This window comes from Papaver somniferum, chromosome 6, assembly GCF_003573695.1.
Source record: "Papaver somniferum cultivar HN1 chromosome 6, ASM357369v1, whole genome shotgun sequence".
NCBI lineage: Eukaryota > Viridiplantae > Streptophyta > Magnoliopsida > Ranunculales > Papaveraceae > Papaver > Papaver somniferum.
This window is the reverse complement of record NC_039363.1, coordinates 67844942-67866926: the sequence shown is the minus strand read 5'-3', so window position 1 is coordinate 67866926 and position 21985 is coordinate 67844942. Positions and strand designations below refer to the sequence as shown.

The 21985-nt window shown below is 40.5% G+C and overlaps 1 protein-coding gene across 1 annotated transcript; it reads right to left on the bottom strand.

The window, feature by feature from the left end:
- Positions 1-11231: 11231 nt before the first annotated feature.
- Positions 11232-12828, bottom strand: LOC113287867 (thiamine thiazole synthase 2, chloroplastic-like). The gene is made up of 2 exons (XM_026536729.1): positions 11834-12828; positions 11232-11699 (listed from the first exon to the last, which is right to left on the bottom strand). The coding sequence occupies exons 1-2, from the start codon at positions 12737-12739 to the stop codon at positions 11532-11534; spliced, it is 1074 nt and encodes a 357-aa protein (XP_026392514.1). The 5' UTR covers positions 12740-12828; the 3' UTR covers positions 11232-11531.
- Between the last annotated feature and the right edge of the window lie 9157 nt (positions 12829-21985).

Genomic DNA, 21985 nt, shown 5'->3' with positions numbered 1-21985 from the left:
CAGAGTTCAGTGATTGCGAGAGTAGTTCTTCCGAGAGCAGTGCCGAATCTTCCTCTAGCCAGTCTGAAAGCGAATCAGTGAGTCTCCCGCATGTTTATTTTTCTTTCTCTTTGGAAAATATTTAATACGTGATGTCATAGGGGGAAACCGTTTCCGAAGATGGCCCTGAGATGGAGACTGGTGATGATACAGCTTTGTCTCCAATTATGGCAGCCGCACCGGGCGACCTTGAAATGGATGTTGATCGAGATGAAAACATCATTGTGACTCAGACAATGGAGAGTACTCCAGTGGCCGCAGGTGAAATTGTCGTTAGGAATCTCTTGCTGGTTGATGATGTAGACGCGGGCGCCACTTTCAACCCTCCATACCTGGTTCCTTATCTGGATCATGTGTTGATCGGGGGATTTAGCGTGCCAGCCAAACATGCGGTGTTATACACCAAGATATGGGAAATCTACGGACATATCGCCACGACCAAGAAGCTTACTAGTCGATTTGCATTGGTTAACCGTGTGGAGGAAGTTTTGTCTTCGATTGACGACATGTGCAACGTGACCGGTAATACTGTTTCTGAGGATGTAATCTCGAGCTGGAGGTTCCATCGTGACATGTGTGTAAACTTCGAGTTCAATGTTCCTTGGTTCATTGACGGTTTCTCTGAGGTTGAAAAGTTGCTGGTCGAAACAGTCGAAGGTCCTTCTGCGGATATGGTGAAGAAGCAGGAAACGGAAGTCGAAAAATTGTCCAGGAAACTGAAGTTGAAGAAGGCGTCTCTCCAAAGCACGAAGGAGGCTCTTTCTAAGAAGAGAAAGCCATTGTTGAAAAACTTTCCTTGAATGTATTTCTGTCTTCTGAACTTCTTATTTTTAGGTTTTTTTTTTTTTGAAAGGCAAATGAAACGCCTAGTTAATGGTTTTCATTTCCTGGATTTTTGGGTTGATAGACAAATGTTACCTTGAGGGTTTTGGGTTATTATTTTGGAATGAATTTTTTTGGAATGGATTGTTTTAGGAAAGATGTTGTCTTGGTTACGATTGCAAGTGACACAAACATCCCAAGAAAACCATGGAACCGTGAGCATTGCATGTCGGTAGATGACATAGGGTGAAACATAACATGGCTATTGGTTTTATCATTCCCGTGAAAACTTGAAATAGCAAACCATGTATTTTGTCTAAGTAAGACTTACTCGGTTTTTCAGGTCTCCTGATGAAAAGGGAATCTTCCGGGTGTAAGACCGAGTTTTACGGGAGGCACCACCGTGATTGTGGAAATTCCCCATTCGTCTCATATGATAATTGAGTCATCGATCCCTGGTTGGATCGTTCACTTTTAACCTCTAGGAAGTCCCCAGTCATCCCTCGTCGTGTCAAGACTGATAATCGGGTCGTCTGGTAACTGAGTCGTCGATCCCTGAGCGGATCGCCTGCTTCTACCGCTTTGATGTCTGGGTCGAATCATGAGATCGATGGTCGAAAATTGACATTGTAATCAAAAGATCAATCTCCCACTTTGGTCGCCAATTGTTTGAGGGTGAAAACGGTTTCTGTTGATTTCGGTAATTTCGGGTGTGTGGGTGAGAAACGAGTCTAAACCCTAAACAATGTACTGCAAGGAAGTACTTTAGATTCGAGAGATCAATCTGTACAAATCCGGACTAAACCAAGAAATGGTCGTTCCAGACTTGCTTCGGTCACAAAGAGGAGGAGAAGGGTTGGTTTTGGGGACGGAAGCGAAGAGAGTGTTGAGACCAGAATAGTTGATTCTGGAAGAGTAGTTGTTTTGTGACTTGTATCAGAAAGTGGGAAGCTAACAAATGGGAAATCTAGCAAATGTTTTCTGAGTGTTGTATGTTCCTGACCAGAACTTGTTGTTCGGTGGAAATAGGTAATGCCTATTTATACAAGTCGAAGTGAAACGTACTCCGGTCTCATTAAGAAATGGAAAACGGGTGAGTAAATGGAAGGAGGTGGTAACCGGTAACGCTTGGAATTGGTGTTCCATAAAAGAAAGCGTTTCACCATTACTCTCTTTATTTACTAACCGCCTCATCCTTATGACACTTTCTTATAACGAGCGTAGTGTACGCCACACGCTGTAAACTGCCAAACCAATACCTAATGAGCATCCTCCAGTTTGTGACATGTGTTGATGTCTCGAGTGTTTTCGTGGAAAACATGTAGCATGTTGTTGTTGTCTGGAAAGTTGAGCTTAGAAGACTTGTCGGCTCGGTGGTGGTCTTCAACGGTCGAGATTTTGCATCTTAAGAGGAAAGTAGTCGTTGATTATTGAAACCTTTCGTTTAGTAGCCAGTGGCATGAAAGTATGACCAGTATGTCTTTAATGTGGCCCAGTTTAGGAGAGGCCAAAATTTAGGTTTTTGGATTTGTTTAAGCGCGACCAAACTAGGGCCAAAGGTTGCCATGCGTTAGCTGGTAACCTTGGACAGCTAAGATCTGCATCTTAGATGAAAAAGTGGTCTTTGATTGTTGCAGGCCTTCGTTTTGGTAGCCGCATAGTGAAGGCCGGCATGGTATGGAGCGGTAAAGTGATTGGCATGCCATGTCTTGGCGCGGTTTGGCGTGGCCAAAACTAGGGTTTTGGGCCAAAGGTTACCATGCAATGTTTGGCGACCTTGGACGGCTAGGATTTGAATCTAGGATGGAAGGTTGGCCGTTGATCGCCTCACGCCTTCGTTTTGGTAGACGCATGGGGAAGGTCGGCATGGTATGGCGCGGCAAGGTGGTTGGCATACCATTGGCACATGTGGCATGGCATGCCTTGGCGCGGTTTGGCGTGGCCAAAACTAGGGATTTGGGACAAAGGTTACCATGCGTTGTTGGCGACCTTGGACGGCTAGGATTTTCATCCAGGATGGAAGGGTGGCCGTTGATCGTCGCACGCCTTCGTTTTGGTAGCCGCATAGGGAAGGACGACATGGTATGGTGCGGAAAGGTGGTTTGCATGTCATTGTCACATATGGCATGGAATTCCTTGGCGCGGTTTGGCGTAGCCAAAACTAGGGTTTTGGGCCAAAGGTTACCATGTGCTGTTTGGCGACCTTGGACGGCTAGGATTTGCGTCTAGGATGGAAGGGTGGTCGTTGATCGTCGCACACCTTCGTTTTGGTAGACGCATAGGGAAGGACGGCATGGTGTGGCGCGGCAAGGTGGTTGGCATGTCATTGTCACATGTGGCATGGCATGGCATGCCTTGGCGCGGTTTGGCGTGGCCAAAACTAGGGTTTTGGGCCAAAGGTTACCATGCGTTGTTTGGCGACCTTGGACGGATAGGATTTTCATCCAGGATGGAAGGGTGGCCGTTGGTCGTCGCACTCCTTCGTTTTGGTAGCCGCATGGGGAAGGCTGGCATGGTGGGGCCAAGACCAATGGCACAGATGGCTTGGCATAGTGGGGCCAAGGGTTTTGTACGTACGGCTTGGCATGGTGGGGCTAAGGAAAGGTGTGGTTGGCTTGGCATGGTGAGGCCAAGGATTTGGCATGCCATTGGCGCATGGTGCGGCTAGCATGGTTGGGGCCAAGGCAAGGCGCGGTTGTCTTGGCATGGTGGGGCCAAGGGTTTGGCATGGCATTGGCGCATGATGTGGGTAGCATGGTTGGGGCCAAGGCAAGGTGCGGTTGGCTTAGCATGGTGGGGCCAAGGGTTTGGCATGCCATTGGCGCATGGTGCGGCTAGCATGGTTGGCATGACTTGGCGCGGAGATGTGGCTGGCATGATTTTCCATTGGCAAAGTGGTGCGGTTGGCATGGTTTGCATGCCTTGGTGCGGAGATGTGGCTGGCATGGTTTACCATTGGCACAGTGGTGCGGCTGGCATGGTTTTCCAATTGCACAGTGGTGCGGCTGGCATGGTTGGCATTCCTTGGCGTGGTAGCATGAGAATTAGGGTTTGGCATAGATGATGTCGGCCAATGTTAAGGGTTCTGCCGTGGAACATGACACATAAAAAAAAGGGTACCATGGTAATTATTACGTAGGCATGATGATCAATTCAATAAATGTGTTAATGGTCATAGTGACATCATGTCAGTTGTACGGTTTTACGATTTTAACCCTAAGCTAAAAACCACCATCAATAGTCGTGCGTTGTAAACCGCCAAACCAATACCCAATGAGCATCCCCCAGTTTGTGACATGTGTTGATGTCTCGAGTGTTTTCGTGGAAAACATGTAGCATGTTGTTGTTCGTCAAGTTGAGCTTGGGAGACTTGCCGGCTCGGTGGTAACCTTCGACGGTCGAGATTTTACATCTTGAGAGGAAGAGTAGCCGTTGATTATTGCAACCCTTCGTTTGGTATCCAGTGGCATGAAAGCATAGCCGGTACCAAAAGTTAAGATTTTGGCTTTGTTTGGGAGCGACCAAACTAGGTCTTGGCATCGGGCCAAAGGTTGCCATGCGTTAGCTGGTAACCTTGGACGGCTAAGATCTGCATCTTATATGGAAAAGTGGACATTGATCTAAGCAAGCATTTTTTTTGGTAGCCGCATAGGGAAGGCCGGCATGGTATGGCGCGGCAAGGTTGTTGTCATGCCATTGGCACATGTGGCATGGCTGGAATGCCTCGGCGCGGTTTGGGCGTGGTCAAAACTAGGTTTTGGGCCAAAGGTTACCATGCGTTGGTTGGAGACCTTGGACGGCTAAGATTTGCATCTTAGATGGAAGGATGGTCGTTGATCGTCGCAAGCCTTTGTTTTGGTAACCACATAGGGAAGGCCGGCATGGTATGGCGTGGCAAGATGGCTGGCATGCATTGGCACATGTGGCATGGATTGGGCGTGACCAAAACTAGGGTTTTGGCGTTGGGCCAAAGGTTACCATGTGTTGGTTGGTGACCTTGGACGGCTGAGATTTGCATCTAAGATGGAAGGGTGGCCGTTGATTGTCGCACTCCTTCGTTTTGGTAGCCGTGAAGGGAAGGCCGGCATGGCATGGCTTAGGCGCGGCAAGGAGGATGGCGCGACATGCCATTGGCACATGTGGCATGGTAGGCATGCCTTGGCGTGGTTTAGGCGCGGCCAAACTAGGGTTTTGGCGTTGGGACAAAGGTTACCATGCGTTGGTTGGTGACCTTGGACGGATTATTTTTGCATCTAAGATGGAAGGGTGGTCGTTGATTGTCGCAGGCCTTCATTTTGGCAGCCGTGAAGGGAAGGCCGACATGGCATGGCTTAGGCGCGGTAAGGTGGATGGCGCGGCATGCCATTGGCACATGTGGCATGGTCGGCATGCCTTGGCGTGGTTTAGGCGCGGCCAAACTAGGGTTTTGGCGTTGGGCCAAAGGTTACCATGCGTTGGTTGGTGACCTTGGACGTCCGAGTTTTGCATCTAAGATGTAAGGGTGGTCGTTGATTGTCGCACGCCTTCGTTTTGGCAGCCGTGAAGGGAAGGCCAGCATGGTATGGTTCACGCGCGGCAAGGTGGCTGGCACGACATGCCATTGGCACATGTGGCATGGTCGGCATGCCTTGGCGCGGTTTTGGCATTGGGCCAAAGGTTACCATGTGTTGGCTGGCGACCTTGGATGGCTAAGATCTGCATCTCAGATGGAAGGGTGGCCGTTGATTGTTGCAACCCTTCGTTTTGGCAGCCAGCGGCATGTAGCGGGGCCGGCATGGCTTTGGCATGGAATCGTGGCTGGCATGGTTTGCCATTGGCACGGTGGCGTGGCTGGCATGGTTGGCATTCCTTGGCGCGGAGGTGTGGATGGCAAGGCAAGCCATTGGCACATGTGGTGCGGCTAGCATGGTTGGCATGCCTTGGCGCGGAGACGTGGCTGGCATGGTTTGCCATTGGTACGGTGGCGCGGCTGGCATGGTTGGCATGCTTTGTTGCGGAGACGTGGCTGGCATGGTTTGCCATTGGAACGATGGTGCGGATGGCATGGTTGGCATGCCTTGGCGCGGAGACGTGGGTGGCATGGTTTGCTATTGGCACGGTGGTGCGGCTGGCATGGTTGACATGCCTTGGCGCGGAGATGTGGCTGGCACGGCTTTCCATTGGCACGGTGGCGCGGTTGGCATGGTTGGCATGCTTTGGCGCGGCGACGTGGCTGGCATGGTTTGCCATTGGCACGGTGGTGCGGCTGGCATGGTTGGCATGACTTGGCGCGGAGATGTGGCTGGCATGGTTTTCCATTGGCACGGTAGTGCGGTTGGCATGCCTTGGTACGGAGACGTGGCTGGCATGGTTTTCCATTGGCACGGTGGTGTAAGAATTTAGGGTTTGGTATACGAAGGTGATGTCGATTAATACTAAGGGTTCTACCGTGGAACATGACACATATATTTGTAAAAAAAAAGAAAGGTACCTTGGTAATTCTTACGTAGGCGTGTTGAATGATTCAACAAATGCGCTAGTGGTGCTAGTGACGTCATGTCAGATGTAAGGTTTTACGATTTTAACCCTAAGCTAAAAACCACCATCAACAGTAACATAAAAATTATTATCTGTATAGTGTTTTGATTGCTGTCCACTAGGTTTGTTTTGTTTTATAGGATCACCGGGATGTCGTTCGTCATATGAATCCAGGAACGTTAGTGAGTATGATGAGGCAATGGCCACTGGAAGGAATGGAATCAACCATTGGAGAAGTTCAGGAAGTAATCGATCTAGTCAATTCTACGGGGTTGGTACCTGCGGTCGAGAATTTGGACCTTGGTTAAGACAAACCTCTTTGTTCCGCCTTTGCCGAGAGATATTACGGGGAAACGGATACTTTGCATCTTCTGGCGAAATGACGATAACTCCATATGATGCGAAGTTCATTATCGGGCTAAGCATAGAAGGTAAAGCCGTGAATCACGAATAATATGTGCAAGATCTTGACTGGGACAAGATTTACGCGTTCACCAAGAATGTGTTCCAATGGGACGAGGAGAGGACCAAGTCAGAGATGCTAATAGGCAAGGCAAATCAGAGGATATTCCATCTCTCGAAGCTGAGGGACAACTTCATGGGAACAAAGAATCTTCGTGCTGATGGAAAAGAGGTGACGCCGGAACGTATCATCGCCACAGCCAATGCGTATGTCCTCTACGTCCTGGGAGCTGTTATCATCCCCGACGTTTCTAGTGCTCGTGTGAGCGCCAACTTTATCCAGCTGTTGCAACCATTTGACAAGATTCACGAATACTCTTGGGGCACTGCTATCCTTGCACACTCGTTGAACGAGTTGAGAAAGGCTTCTAGGGATCGAAGGAACCAAACCGGAGGGAATATGGCTTTTCTGCAGGCGTGGATATATATGCACTTCCCAATATTTTGTCAAAGGGATTTTGAGAACAAGGAATGGGACCACGATTACTATGGAGACAAGTACACCTACAGAAGTAAGCCGAAGAACCAAAATAAGGGTTATCTGAAGTTGAGACGCCAGTTGGACAACTTGAAAATGAAATATGTTGTCTTTGATCCTTACAATGAGGATTTGGCTAAAGTAAAAGGAAAGAAGGTTGGGTGCGGAGAGCAAAGTGAATATTTTGGGACTTTGTTTCACCCAAGAGGATATGTAATGTACAACCCGACGAGAGTCGCAAGACAATGCGGTTACGTACAAAAAATCCCAAAGGAGCACAAGATGTTCAAAATCAATGAGAAAAAAACCAAATCGTATGATAATGATATTTCACATTGTTCACAAGCCTTTACCATCATGTGATTATTGGGAAGACAAAGCGTTTCACAGATATCCTTTGGATGGTCCATCTCGAACAGATGATGAAATTCTGGGTTACATGCCATGGTACCTCAATGTTTCGCATACTCGAGTGATACGAGTAGATGAGAGGCCCAAGATAGAGGACAAAGATACAACTCTCGAATGCCTGGTGCGTATTGTTACTCAATTAAGGTTTTGTTAATGTTATTAGCGTTTTTTGTTGAATGTTTGGTCTTTAAAATGGAAACAGAGAAGCCGAGTCGGGTACTTGATAACCCAAGCAAAGCTACAAATCAGGGAAGGAAAAAATGTTAAGGCCAATGAAAAGCTGATTGATGAATTGAACAGTATCGAAGATGTAGAAGCTGGCGCAAATTTTGGGAGCTGGAGGAGGAGGAAGAGGATGAGGAGGATCCAAAGAAGAAGAGGAAAAGTTCTGTAACTTTTTTTGCCAAGAATCGGATTACATGTGCAGTACAAAAGCCCAATTGATGAGAGGCACAATTTTTATGTTTTTGCAAGGTTATAATCGGACTATGTGGACAAACCTAAACTCCGATTGTTTGATTTGAATTTGAAAAAAAATAACCGTTGAGTCCTTATCTATATAAGGACAACCTCTTTCAGCCACTCCCATATCACACACTTATCCTAGAAAATGGAATGGGAACCGTATGAAGATTTATGTCTCGTTCAATCGTTTGCTAATACGTTCCGTGAACGTCCGAATGAAATCTATTCAATGTTTTGGAAGAGAGTTAAAGAGCTATTTTGCGGGCGTACTGGGAATCCCAATAACCGCAAATGGAGAGACTTAGCATTTCGATTCCAATACATTAAAGGTGCAATGCGAGAGTACCCAAAAGTTAGAAATTTGGTGTACGACTATCATCCACGAGCTCCTCTTAAGGAAAAAGTGAGTAATGCGATCATTTTTATACCTATGTCAAAAGTTCACATACTAACATTTAAGAATTCATTGAATTTCAGTTGGAACGTTTCAACGGGCTATGGAGAATCCGTAATGGGGAAACTAAGTTCATTCACCACAAAGAATTTACGACGTTGTACCGACGTGCTCAGAGGTTCATTGACGAGCATTTGACGTGTCAAATTATAGAATTCCCATACTGAATCCTATATATGTAGTGTGCTAATTTCCTAAACTATGTATTCAATATTTTGTTTCTGAAAGTAAGGCATAATCGGATTATAAGGACTTATGTAAACACCGATTTCAGGAATCGGTTTATGTGTGTATTAATTACACTCCGATTCTGGGTTTACATCGTCATTCAGCATAAACTCAACACAGAATCGGTTTACAAAATAACTAACATCAACCGATTCTGGATCGAGTCTTTTTGAAAAAAAATTAAAATTTTTACAAGTGTTGATTATGCACTAATGAAAGTTAATTTCAGGATTAATTTGATTAAACATTATTTAATTATCTGAATTAGCACTAAATTAACAAAGGCATATTAGGCATTAACATAAATAATGGATAAGGGGTTTCTATGAATTATTTCTTAATGACCCTATTTTGTCATGTAGCTATAGGCCCCAATTTAGCCGGGTTTAGGAAAGGCGTAAAAGACAAAAAAAAAAACAAAAAACAAAAAAAAAATTGGCATTTCAAGAGCATTGAAATATTCCACACGCTTTTTGCCATCTCATTTGTGTAAATCAACTTTATTTTTCCCTACCTAGTATATGGTGGAGGAGGACTGGAGACACAGTAAAAGGATATTTTGTTCCAGTGAAAGGGATGATTGTGTCTCCAATAACAGAGAAAAAAGAAGGTAATGATCGCTCAGTTTAAGTAGTGGAGACTGGAGACTGTGGAGTAGCTATTACTATTAGTGTCGCCCTTGCCTTGATGTTTCAATCTAAAAGTGATATAATCTTTTCTAATTGATTGTTCATGATTCACAAAGGTGAGTGTGGTCTTGAGTGAGATTCTCGGCAATAATTTTGGTGTTTAATATCAAAAGTATATTCTTATATCTTCCGAATCATATTTTCCTTTAATCCTCGACCACACACATACCCCACAAACTCCTGCTATCTCCATGGCAAGGTTCATTGATTTTGCAATGACAATGAGCGTTCCCTATCAATCCTCACAAACCCATATCAATTTCAAATGCACGCGGAAGCAAAAGCTTTATTTTTAGCGGTAAAATGGCTACAAGTTAATATTCTCTCTAGTATTTTTATTACTACAGATTGTAAAGTTTTGGCAGATTACATCAACTAAAAAGGATCAGAATCTTCTTGGACAGCCGAGAACACTTTAAAGGAAACTAATGCCATTCTGGGCAAACTTTCTCAAACATATGTAAAATTTATAAGAAGAAAACACAACGTAGCAGCGGACTATTTAGTTAAGAAAGCAACAATCAGAAGACTACAATACCGATTATTGCACATGCACCAACGTGTGCAAAAGAACAGCATCGCTTCTAATATTTTTCGGAAAAATGAAATTGTAGACCTTGTGTACTTTATTGCTTAATTCTCTTCTCATCAAGAAAAAAAGAAAAAAAAGAAAAATTCAAATGCTACCTCCATATTTCTCATGCTAGCTTGATTTGATTTGGAATGGACATCGTCCCTCATTATGCTGAATGGACATAGTCCTATTAACATCTGGTCACACAATTGGATTCCACCACAAGACGGTCCGCAGTATTTTCTCAGGAAATGATCTGGGTCTCACAATTAATTGACACCACTGCAGGCTCAATTGAAAGTTAACATCTTAACAGAACTTTTACTCCTCCACTCACTGACATCCTCATAGATACCTATCAATCTGCACCAACAAGATCAACTAACCCGGCCCTCTGGCCCTTAACCTCAGCTGGTATCTTTACAACACAATCTACCTATAAGCAGCTATGCAGAGATAAATCTTCAGCTCCAATTTCTACCTCGATTTAGCTCGGAACATCCTTCCAGTTAAATCCAGACTGCATCTTCTTCCTCAAACAGTTCGTTCTCTGTAAATCCCCCAGGCCAATTTTGCTTGGAGAAATACATGAATTATTTTTCAGCATAAACCCCCAAGGGCAAACACTGATAATCCCATTTCAATAGCTGCATATATAGCTACCGATCATTTGCATTTAACAAACTCTAGTTTGCATTAACACCTGAACATTCCTTGAGCTACATATATTGACGCATCCTTTGGGAACCTTCCCTTTTTTACTAGAAATTCTGCTGGGCAACAAAGGGGACCCTAAAGCTGAAGCATGGGCATTCTTTAGAAGCTATGAAATGGGTGCAAGATCACAACTGGAACTAGTGACTTTATCAACAGTCGGCTCCTTTCCCCTCCCAGAGGAATGGAACTAGTGACTCCTCCATTCTTACTAGCTCACCTGAATCATGATGTAACTTCGACTTCCTATTAATGTAATATATGGTGTGCTTTGTGCTAACTTTTTTTCTCTTCAAATGCTCAGTTTTATAGTTCGATCCAAAACATGATCATAAAGTGTGATTTGTTTATTCTCCACAAAGAATACAGCCACAAACCTCCGAAAAATGTTACTTGAAAGCTCTACTTTTATATTCAGGCAAGTTATTGTTCCAGAGAAAACAAGATGATAGCGAAGTAAACTAACACCGGCACAACAAACTTTGAAACCCAAGCAAACCCAAACCACATAAACAACATCCTTCACATAAAAAGAGGAAAAAGAAAACAAAAAAAGAACCATGAACAGCAGACTATTTGATTGATCTCTCTAAACCTACAACATGTTCTGTTCTTTTGTTATTTATGCAATTTAGATGATATTTTCCTTATCATCACCAAATCTCAACATCACTTTCTTTAAGCTTCAGCAGTCTCAGCTGATTCAGCTGCAGCTAGGATCAGCTCTGGTACAATACCTCCCATGTCAGTGTAGTTTCCATCAATCACATTGGGTTGTCCCAATGCCTTCAATGCCAAATGTGCTGCCTTTTGCCCTGAAATCATCATAGCTCCGAATGTTGGTCCCTGTATTCAACCAATTCCAACAAAATATCAGATTTTAGACACAAATATAACGCATTGATTTAGAATGAAATCAAACAAATAAAAGAAAATCTCAAAATATTAAGCAATAAATAAAATGAGAATATTTTTCTTACCATTCTTGGGGCGCCATCAATTTCAGCAACTTCCATACCAGTGACGATCATACCAGGAACAATTTCCCTAGTGAGTCTAACAATTGCATCTTCAGCGGTGTTCATGTCGAGAGCTTTCATTCCAGGAACAGAGTCAATTAAACCGATACTCTTCAACCTTTTAACACCAGTAGCACCAAAAGGACCATCATGACCACATGAACTAACAACAATCTTGGCTTCCATGACATTAGGGTCCATGCAAGATTGTGTATCATGGTTCATTGAGACTAATGCCCAGTTGGTAACAACTCCTGCAACTTTATTGTTTTTAACGATCAAATCCTCTGCGGCAACAGCATTGAACAACTTGACGTTTGGTCTGGCCAACAGCTTTGACATGATGGTGGAAGTGAACAAGGCAGCGTGCTTGATGACAACATAGGTGTCTTGTTCATCGTATTCGATTTCGAGTTCATCGAGGAATTTGTGAGCTGGTTTACGAACAACCATAGCAGAGAAAAGTTGTCCACCTAACCAAGCACCACCACCTGGAGACACTGATTGTTCAATAAGTGCAACATTAACGTTAGGGTTCTTACTGATTTCATAAGCACATGATAGACCAGCTGAACCAGCACCAACAACCACAACATCAGTATCGGCATAAGTAATCATATCCATCATGTAACGACGGGTCATTTCACGAGAAACGATTGATTCTTTGATTGGTTCAAACTTGAATGCTGTAAGATCATAAGGTGGGTTTGCTGATGACATGGAGATTGATGATGAAGTGTTGTTTTGGGAAGTTGATCGGATGGGTTGGATTCTTGATGGGATTTGGATCCCATGGAATGAAGATTGAGTTTCTAGGAAAGGTGTTTTAGAAAGTGGTGAAGTAAGGGTTGTTGCCATGGTTGCCATTAGAAAGAAAAAGAAGAAGATTTCTTGGGTTCTGTGTTTCTCTGTGAAGTGGTGGTGTTTAAGATGAGGAATGTGAAGAGTGGAGAGATATACAGGTGTTTATATGGAAGAAAATCGTTAGGATTGATGAGAAAATATCTCATCTGCACTTGACACGAGTAAGCCTATACCCAAATTTTGGTGACCCGGCTAGGATGGAGTATGCGCCCCCTCCTCTTTAATTAACACGTCATCCTCCATTTTATTTTTATCCAGAAAAGAGAAGTTTTTTTTTTTCTTGTTCTTTGATGGGAGATTCTTTGCTTTTATTTACCCAGGAAAGTTTACCATATAGGGGACTAAAGGGATTTTTTTTTAGCATGATTATTTACTTTTTTTTTGAAAACAGACCTTCATTAGATAAAAGATTATGTACACAACTTAAATTTAACATCATCATCCCTTAAAGATGCAGAGATATCTGCTGGGATGTTATATAGAAAACGAAACGAAGCTCTTGTTTTTCTAGCCCTATTTGCTATAGTATGAGCAACGTTATTAGTTGTTTTACTGATGTACTTAACTTCAGATACATTAGAGGTTCTTAGCAGATGCTTTATTTTATTTATAATTCCCTGGTTTTGCCAAAATACATGAGGGATGGCATCATTGATAGAGTTCACCAAATTTATACAGTCTCCTTCCAGAATTATGTTGTGCGTCGATAGAGTGTTTGCCCAGATTAATGCTTCCTTTATCGCCATACACTCTACTTGCTCAGCGTCTAGTCCTCCATTGAAGTAGCAGCCTCTGATGTCCCTGCTTGTACCTGAGTGATCACACAGAATTAGTCCAATACCATAGGATTTTGATAATTCATCAAAAGAAGCATCAACATTTATTTTAAGATTTCCATGACTTGGAGGCTTCTAATATTCATGCTTCCTAATTTTTTCCTTCATATGGTTTTGGATAGAGGCATCACATTGTTTTAATAAACTTCTAGTATTGCTGATAACAGTCCAAGTGCTAACGGATTTATTTTGAAAGACCTTCTCACAGCGTGTTTTCCATATTTGTCAAGCAGTTATCATGAGAGTATGAAGCCACCTGTTATAATCTCCACCCTCCATATTTGGATCTCTGTTAAACCAACTGATTATCCATGTAGACGCCGAAATATTATTAGATCTTAGCATAGACACATTTACATTCATTGCAAACCGAACAGCAGAAGAATATTTGCATTCAAATAGAAGATGCTCCAGTGTTTCTTCTTTACCACCACATCGAGGACAGATCACTTGGATTCCTTGTTTGTATCTACTTCACTTTGACATAGTTGGAACGATACCCTTTAAACATTTCCAAGGAAATAACTTAACCTTATGAGGTATTTCCTCTTTCCAAAGTCGTTGCCAAACTATTTTAGGAATAATCTGTGTGTGATTGATTTGGTGATTATTTTGATTATCTTCTGTTTGGGTAAGTGCTTTGTAAGCTGATTTAACTATAAAGGACCTTGTTCTGTTTGGTTCCCATACAATAGTATCTTCACCTTGCTGTGGTAAGTACATTGTGATTATCAAATGTGCAATGCTCTGAGGAAATAAGCGAAACACTAATTCTCTATCCCATCTTCTCGGATTACTCAGCATCAGATCATAGATATAGACTATCCTTACTGGTTCAGAAAAAATTTGATTTGGTGTAGGTGGTGAATCCGTTCCATGAATGCATTTGTCATAGCAGACCAAATTTTTTGAACCATCACCTATCAACCATCTATGATGTTTTCAGACTATTTTAAATCTTGCTCTATTCCTTTCCAAATCCAAGAAGAGTTGTTGTGATCCTATTGCAGATGTAGAAAGTCACAGTATGGAGCGTATTTTGGTTTTAAGAATTTTACCCAAAGTTGATCAGGCTCGGTGCATAATCTCCAATCTAATTTTGTGATTAAAGCATTATTAAACTGTTCTAAGTCCCGAAAGGCTAGACCACCTTCACTTTTAGATTTGTTGAAGGACTTCCAAGCAATAAAGTTAATACCTTTATTAGTTTTATGCCCCCACCAAAATCTCCTTTGTATTGAATCAAGCTTCTTAATAACACAGTATGGAGTTTTAAAGTTTCCCATGTAATGAGATGGGATTGTATAAAGCACAGCTTTAGCTAAAGTAGTTCTTGCTGCTTGATTTAAAGTTTTTGGATTCCATCCCTGTAATCTGTTTGCAAAAGCATCAGAAAGACTAGAAAAGGAGATTGCTTTTGATTTACCTAGTAAAATTGGTAGACCTAGGTATTTATCTGAGGTAGTCATCTCTTTAACTCCCAATTTGATTTTTATTTGATCCTTCCTTTCATCAGTGACATCACCTGCTATAAAAGCTGCTGATTTTGAAAAATTGATCATTTGCCCTGAGAGTTTTCCAAAGTTATCTAGAATGTTCAACAAATTAGTAATAGTTTTATCATCAACTTGCAAAAAGAGGAGACAATCATCTGCAAAAAGCAGATGATTTATTGAGGTAGAGTTTTTTGCTGCTTGTACTCCTACAATCTTTCCTTCTTGCTCTGCCCTATTAAGAGACCTAGTCAGATATTCCATAGCACATATGAAGAGATAGGGAGACAATGGATCTCCCTGTCTCAATCCCCTTGAAGGAGTGTATTTGTCACAAGGACTGCCATTAAGCCTGATATAAACTGAAGTGGTTGATATACATTGATGAATGAGCATTCTCCAATCTGTACAGAAACCCATTGAATCAAGCATTTTATCAACAAAAGGCCACACAATTCTATCAAATGCCTTTGACATATCAAGTTTGAGAGCTAACATGCCTTTCTTGCTTCTTGATTTCTTCATAGTGTGTATCAATTCATGAGCTATGATAATATTATCATTTATGTATCTTCTTGCTGGGAACCCATCAGGACCTGGCGAATTCCAACTAGCTAAACTTTTAACCACATTATAGATCTCATATGCATTTGGTATACTCATGAGGGCATCATTTTCATCATCTGAAATGTTGGCATGAATATGTGAAAATGAGTGATCATGAAATTGTGGCAAAGTAGTAGTAGCCATATCTGAAAAGTGTTTCGTAAGAAAGCTTGCCAATTCTTGTCTGTTATGCAACCAATTTCCATTTGGGTCTCGTAAAGCCACTATGTTGTTTCTAGCTCTTCTTCTATTAGCCATTGCATGGAAGTAATCTATGTTATTATCATCTTCTTTAACCCATTTGTCTGCAGATTTCTGTTTCCAATATTGTGCCTGAATTTTCTTTCAATGATGTAACAATTCCATTTTGTGCTGAATTTGGGAATTGATATGATCAGTAGTTGGCAGGCTTTGAAGATGACATAACTTGTTTTTAAGGATTTTGACTTTATTATCTATATGACCAAAATTTTGCTTCTTTCATTTTGATAGTTCTTTCCTAATGACAGCAAGCTTTTGAGAGAGACCTATATCAGTCTTATTCCAAGAATGAGCAATGGTTGTGGCACATGCGGAGTCAGTGAGCCAACACCTATAAAATTTCCAAGTATTCCTAGGAACATAAATCTATGGCTCTGTGTGAAGTAAAATTGGACAATGGTCTGAACCTAGAAAAGGAAGATGATATATTCTTGAGTCAGGGAATTGAGTTAGCCACTTCACATTGTGCAATGCCATGTCAATTCTTGCTCTTTTATATCCCTGTCCATTTAACTTATTTGTCCAAGTGTGTTTCCCCCCTACATAACCCATATCCATTAAACCCGATTCTTCTATAGTATTACAAACCCAATTATTAGCTGAAGCTAAAGTAGAAGTCTGACCTGAGGGTTTAAGATGGACATTTAAATCCCCCATAACCACCCATGGTTGGTTGAGATTTTCACTGAATTCCTTCAGAAAACTCCATTGTGTCCTTTTTAAATCTTCATATGTAGATCCATACATACAAGATAACAGCCACTCATCTTTTGCAGGATTAGAAGTAATCAGAAGATGTATTATATTATCTTTTACACATACTACATCATAGGGGAATCCATTTTTCCATAGTAAAATAATGATTTGCAGCCTTCCCTACTGAGCTAACAAACAAGGAATTAGGGTAACAGAATGGTTGAGTTAAGGCTCTTGCTTTGTTCTCATGAATTTTAGTTTCACTGAGGAAAATTATATCTGGATTATGATATTTAATGATGTCTCCTAGGTTATCTCTGGTGTCTTTAGAAGCAAATCCTTGGACATTCCAAGCTAGCACTTTCATTGTTTTAAAACTGAATAACCAACTATGTGAAGCAGAATAAATGTAGTATAAAGCAAAAGCATTGAAAGAGTAAACAGAATATGAAGGAAACTGAAGGTTAAAGAAATATGGTACCTTTTCACCGGTGCCAAATGTTGTTTTGCCAAGACTCCTTAAGTGGTTTTGTTCTGAAACAGTCCCATGTTGTGATGGATAAGAATTTGGGGAACAATTTGAATCATCCAGATTAACATGGGTATTTTCATAAGAACCCACATTTGTAGAAGATGAAAATTGGTTCAACTGATTTTGTTCATAAAGATTGAGGAGAGATTGGAGAGGACCCTTTAAACCTCTATTAACATGAGCAATTGTCGGATCTGTATTCTCATGATTATAATTATCCATTGAAAGATCAAATTCACCCATTTGTAAATAAGCTCTAAGAAAATTGGTATCTAGGGTTCTTTCTAATCTAGAATTGGGTTGAACTGATGGATGAGGAAATTGATTCTGAACATTAGTATTTTCAGAATCTCCTAAACGAATCAAAGGGGTATTAATATCTCTTTGATGTGGATGATTATAATTTGAATTGCTATTTTCTCCCATCTCCATCCTTAGCCTCTTACCAAATCTAAAACTTTGTTGTTCTAGAGGTCTGCCCCGACTAACATTAACTCGAATCATACCTTGTGGATCACATCCTACAGAGGTGACTGGAACGTTACGAGTCACTGAGTCGACTCGTTGAAGATTCTTGTTTTCCATTGAGTTTTGTGCAGTCGGACAGATCACCATTTGCATGTAAGTAGGAGCATCATCTTCATTGATACCAGCAGCCGCCTTTATTTATTGTGGAACTTGTAGTGCATGTGCTGGCATATGAGAAACTGTTATTGCATGCTCATTTTCTTGATCGGTCTGCATTTGAGAAGTGCCTACTGATGAAGCTCTAACTCCTCTATTATCTGGATTGCTCCAAGATGGTGGATCAAGAATAGAGACTGTAGACAAGTAACCACGTTGTTGCTGAAGTAAATAATCTGCAATTTCCCCACATTCACTTTCCTTATGGTCAATGGTGTAACAGTATCCACATAGGTTAAAAGGTTGTTTCTCATAAAAGAGCCTAAGCCAAACTTCTTCTTCTACCGCATTCTTCAACCAAAAACCTCGTCGTAATGGATCGCTAACATCAATCAGCACTTGAACTTTTTGAACTTTGCCTCTAGGAACATTACAATCAGGAAGATCTAAAGCACGAACTTCTCCCATAGTTGTACCAATACTGTTGAAAATAGCTGGATAAGAAAATTCAGGTTGTTGTTATACACCCTTAACCAAAGAAGTACTTTTGTTAGATCAACCAGACTCTTAGGAATTTTCGGATTCCAAGGCTCCATAACAAAAAGATCTCCTTCAATGAACCATGGCCTAAGTTTGATAACCATATCATATTCTTCTTGATTATAAAACTTAACAATGTGCTGATCTGGCTCTTTTTTTTTGATAAATATATCTTTGCACTTGACCCATAACTTCTTAAGCTCTTTATCTAGTTCACCCACTGACAGATACTTATTCGCATACAGCTTTGTCAAAAAACAATATTTCCATTGCTCAGCGCCTTCCAACAAAACTTCTGAAGATATTTCTGGCTGCTTAAGTCCTCTCAGTCTGTCTGAAAGAGATGTAGTACCCATCCTTTCTTGGACTTCTCTTACCTGGTTTTACGTATTCCAAGATGTTGAAGAAGGAAGAAGAAAAGTAGATTTGCATGTAAGGAATAGACATAGAAATAGAGAGAAAAATAGTTGCGCGTACAGGCAGCCGAGATTTGGATGACTGAATGTTGTACACATGTTGTAACTTTTGCAAACTGGCAGAGAAATAAATAGGTTATAGGTCTAGATATTACAAAAATTTAAATAGCTACTTTAGATAATCAGAAAGGAAATAAAAGATATCTGACAAGGTGGGATAAAATAATCAAAAGATGGATTGAGGATCTTTTCGTGCAAAGGCAGATCAGAAGATAAATTGAAAAGATTTAGAGGAGGCTAATGTTTGATGGGACAAAGGCAAAACCACTCAATTGTTTCAGCAAGCATCCAACACGGTAAGTCGGTACCTAGCAAAAAGTAGTAAAGAAACACATATTAGCCAGATTTAAAAAAACGGATGGTTAATTAAGTTGGAAATATGACATGCAGAAAGAGAGAAAAGGATTTGATTGACGAATTTAATCTGAAATTAATGATGAAGATGACCGAGTTTACTCCGATTCATAGGAGAGAGAAAGAGTGAGCAAAGCCCGTGTTATTTTTTTTTGAAGCATGATTAAAGCATCACGTTGTGTTTTGTTTTTACTTCGTCATCTGACTCGTTTAGAACTGACTAAAATCAGCTTACTTGACGGGATCTGACTCAATGTGTTTTTTTGTTTTCTTTTATTTATGCATCTGACTCGTCTAGATCTGGCTGAATTTAGCTGACTCAACAAAATCTTACTCAATGTATTTTTTTTTTGTCAGAGTTGACTCGACTGATTCAATAATATGTGAATTTGGTCATGCTGCAAAATTAGCCCTATAAAAAAACATAACTTTCTCTGCATTTGATATAGATTTAATGGTAAAGAACTTGAAATACTTAACTTTAGTTTCCTTTGCTAACTTTTCTTCTAATCTTAGATTTTTTTCTACGTTCAAGCTTAAACCTAAAGTAAACATAAAACCGGTAGCTTTTAATGTTGACTTGAGCCATCCATGATGGAGTGTTGGGAATTTGAGAACCATTAACATTATTCACTAAGTTTCGAAAATCGTTAATGATGGAACATAAATTTGTTCAGTTTCAGGTCGTTTTTCTAACCTAGAGGCTCCAAAAAGATTTAGCTCTAACATTTAAGTGAGTGGAAGCCCATCCATATCCTACACTGTACATTTACTTAACAAATGTACCAGGTTAGCCTCATGTTCAATCAAATCTAGGTAGGTTAGGCCTACTTTTAGTCACTGCCCCCTCGTATACGCTTGAGTCTCTAAAGAGCCTGTCCCTTCTAGTCGAGTGGAGGCATCCCTGTCGCGGCAGGACTGCCAAAAAAATAGAGTCTGTACAAAAGGTTTCAGGACTTAAGAGCCTTTCCCGTATTTCTCCATTGACCCGTAGCACGCATAAAAATTATTGCATATCCCATTTTGAAGTTAGATACTAACAAAGATAAATCGAAATACATAAACCGCTCAAAATTGTTTTCTTGATTCTTGTCAGAAAGGTTCTTTTCCTTTATATATTTAAGTCTAGCAATGGTTGAATTTGAGAACTTCAACTTATTTGGGACAGGCATAATTCCATCAAAGATAACAATATTTCTGTATTTCCAAATTGACCAGATAATAAACGAGATTTTTTCAGATACACAGTTTAAAACATTGTTGTTCATCCAACTAACAAACCATTGTTTGTTTCATTGGTTATATTAAAGTTCATAATAGATTGAAAAGAAAAGGAAAACCAGATTAGTTCGTAAACTGACATATAACAAAAATGTGCATTTCATTTCAATTTCCCGACTATTGCATAACTTGCAGTATGGATAAACATTTTTGTTATATTCATATATCTTGTATCCTAATGGGAGAGTGCTATTAACAATTTTCCAACAAAAAATGTTAACTCTAGGTATGAAATTAAGACCGAAAATCTGTACTGTGATTTCTTTTTTCTCCTCAGAATAGTTAACTAATAATATAGAAACACACACCTTAGTTGTGAATTCTCCCATACCGTTAGAGTTTCGACTGATTCTGTCATTTTCATTGATGTTTGGTGTTATTGATATATTAGAGCATCGCTCGGTCAAACTCACAAGTTTTTGTATGTCAATCTTTCCTTCAACTTTAGTTGATCAAATGTCTTGATTTATATTCTACTAAAATCAGTCTCGGAATAGGAATGGAGTACAGTAGTTGAGTATCAGAATTCACCAATCGACCTTGAAGATTGAAGACCGAAGAACGACGGCATCAACGGAAACTTCATCAACAAAGATATATGAATACTGAACATCCTATTTACTCATATTATCTACCATTCTATCTACTAATACATGTCGCATGACTTTATTTTTATGATGAACATTGCAAAAAAGAATTCAAGCAATAAGAAATAGTCATGTTAGTTCTTATGTTCGTAATGTTTTACTCGGTTCACGAACTTGAACTTATAAAAATAAAAAATTGATGAATAAAATCTCAAATAACTTGTATACACGAATTGATTTGCTCAGTTCAACTGGTCGATTTTGAGATAGTCCTGGATACTATTTATTCCAATAGTACGCGAACTGATTTGTGTAGTTCGCCAACTGGTTGATTTTAAATGTTTCCTGGATATCTTTTTGCATTCAGGTACACAAACTATTTTGGATAGTTCGCGAACTTATCAAATAAAAAAGGATCTTGAGTTTCGACATGTCTATTTGTTTACAAACTGTATTGGACAGTTCACGAACTGATGTTGGATTTCTAACTTTAAGTTTAGCGGTTCCAGAATTAGTTAACCATTGTTTTTGGCAAACCACTTGGTGCTTAACGTATATTTACCATTGCACATGTCTTCTTTGTTATTCAACGTAAATTTCTCACATGCTTACATGTACAATCTATATGGAAAAGTTTAGCTTGCTTGGTTAATTTTTTTTTTTTAAACATACAAACTAGTTCACGAATCTGCTTTGTTTGTAAGCTACCAAACCTTATTCATCAATATAAATAGAGGACTCCATACACACTGTAATCTAAATCCTGGCACTTCTTTTTCCTAGTTGCATCTAAAGTCTTCCTATAAAAACCTAGGTTTCCTATGGTGAAACTGCATTAGGTTACGAGTTGGAACGACTTCACTAAAGGATTCGTGAAGCCTGATCATGTTATCTTTTACCTGATAATTCTTGTTATTGGACCTTTATTGATTAGTGTAGTTTCCTAACTACAAGATAGATAGA

Excerpts from the sequence above, each read along its gene's own strand:
- LOC113287867 (XM_026536729.1), bottom strand. The coding sequence starts at position 12,739 with ATGGCAACCATGGCAACAACCCTTACTTCACCACTTTCTAAAACACCT. Across the intron at positions 11,700-11,833 it reads TTGATGGCGCCCCAAGAATG|GGACCAACATTCGGAGCTAT; the intron begins GTAAGAAAAATA and ends GGTTGAATACAG.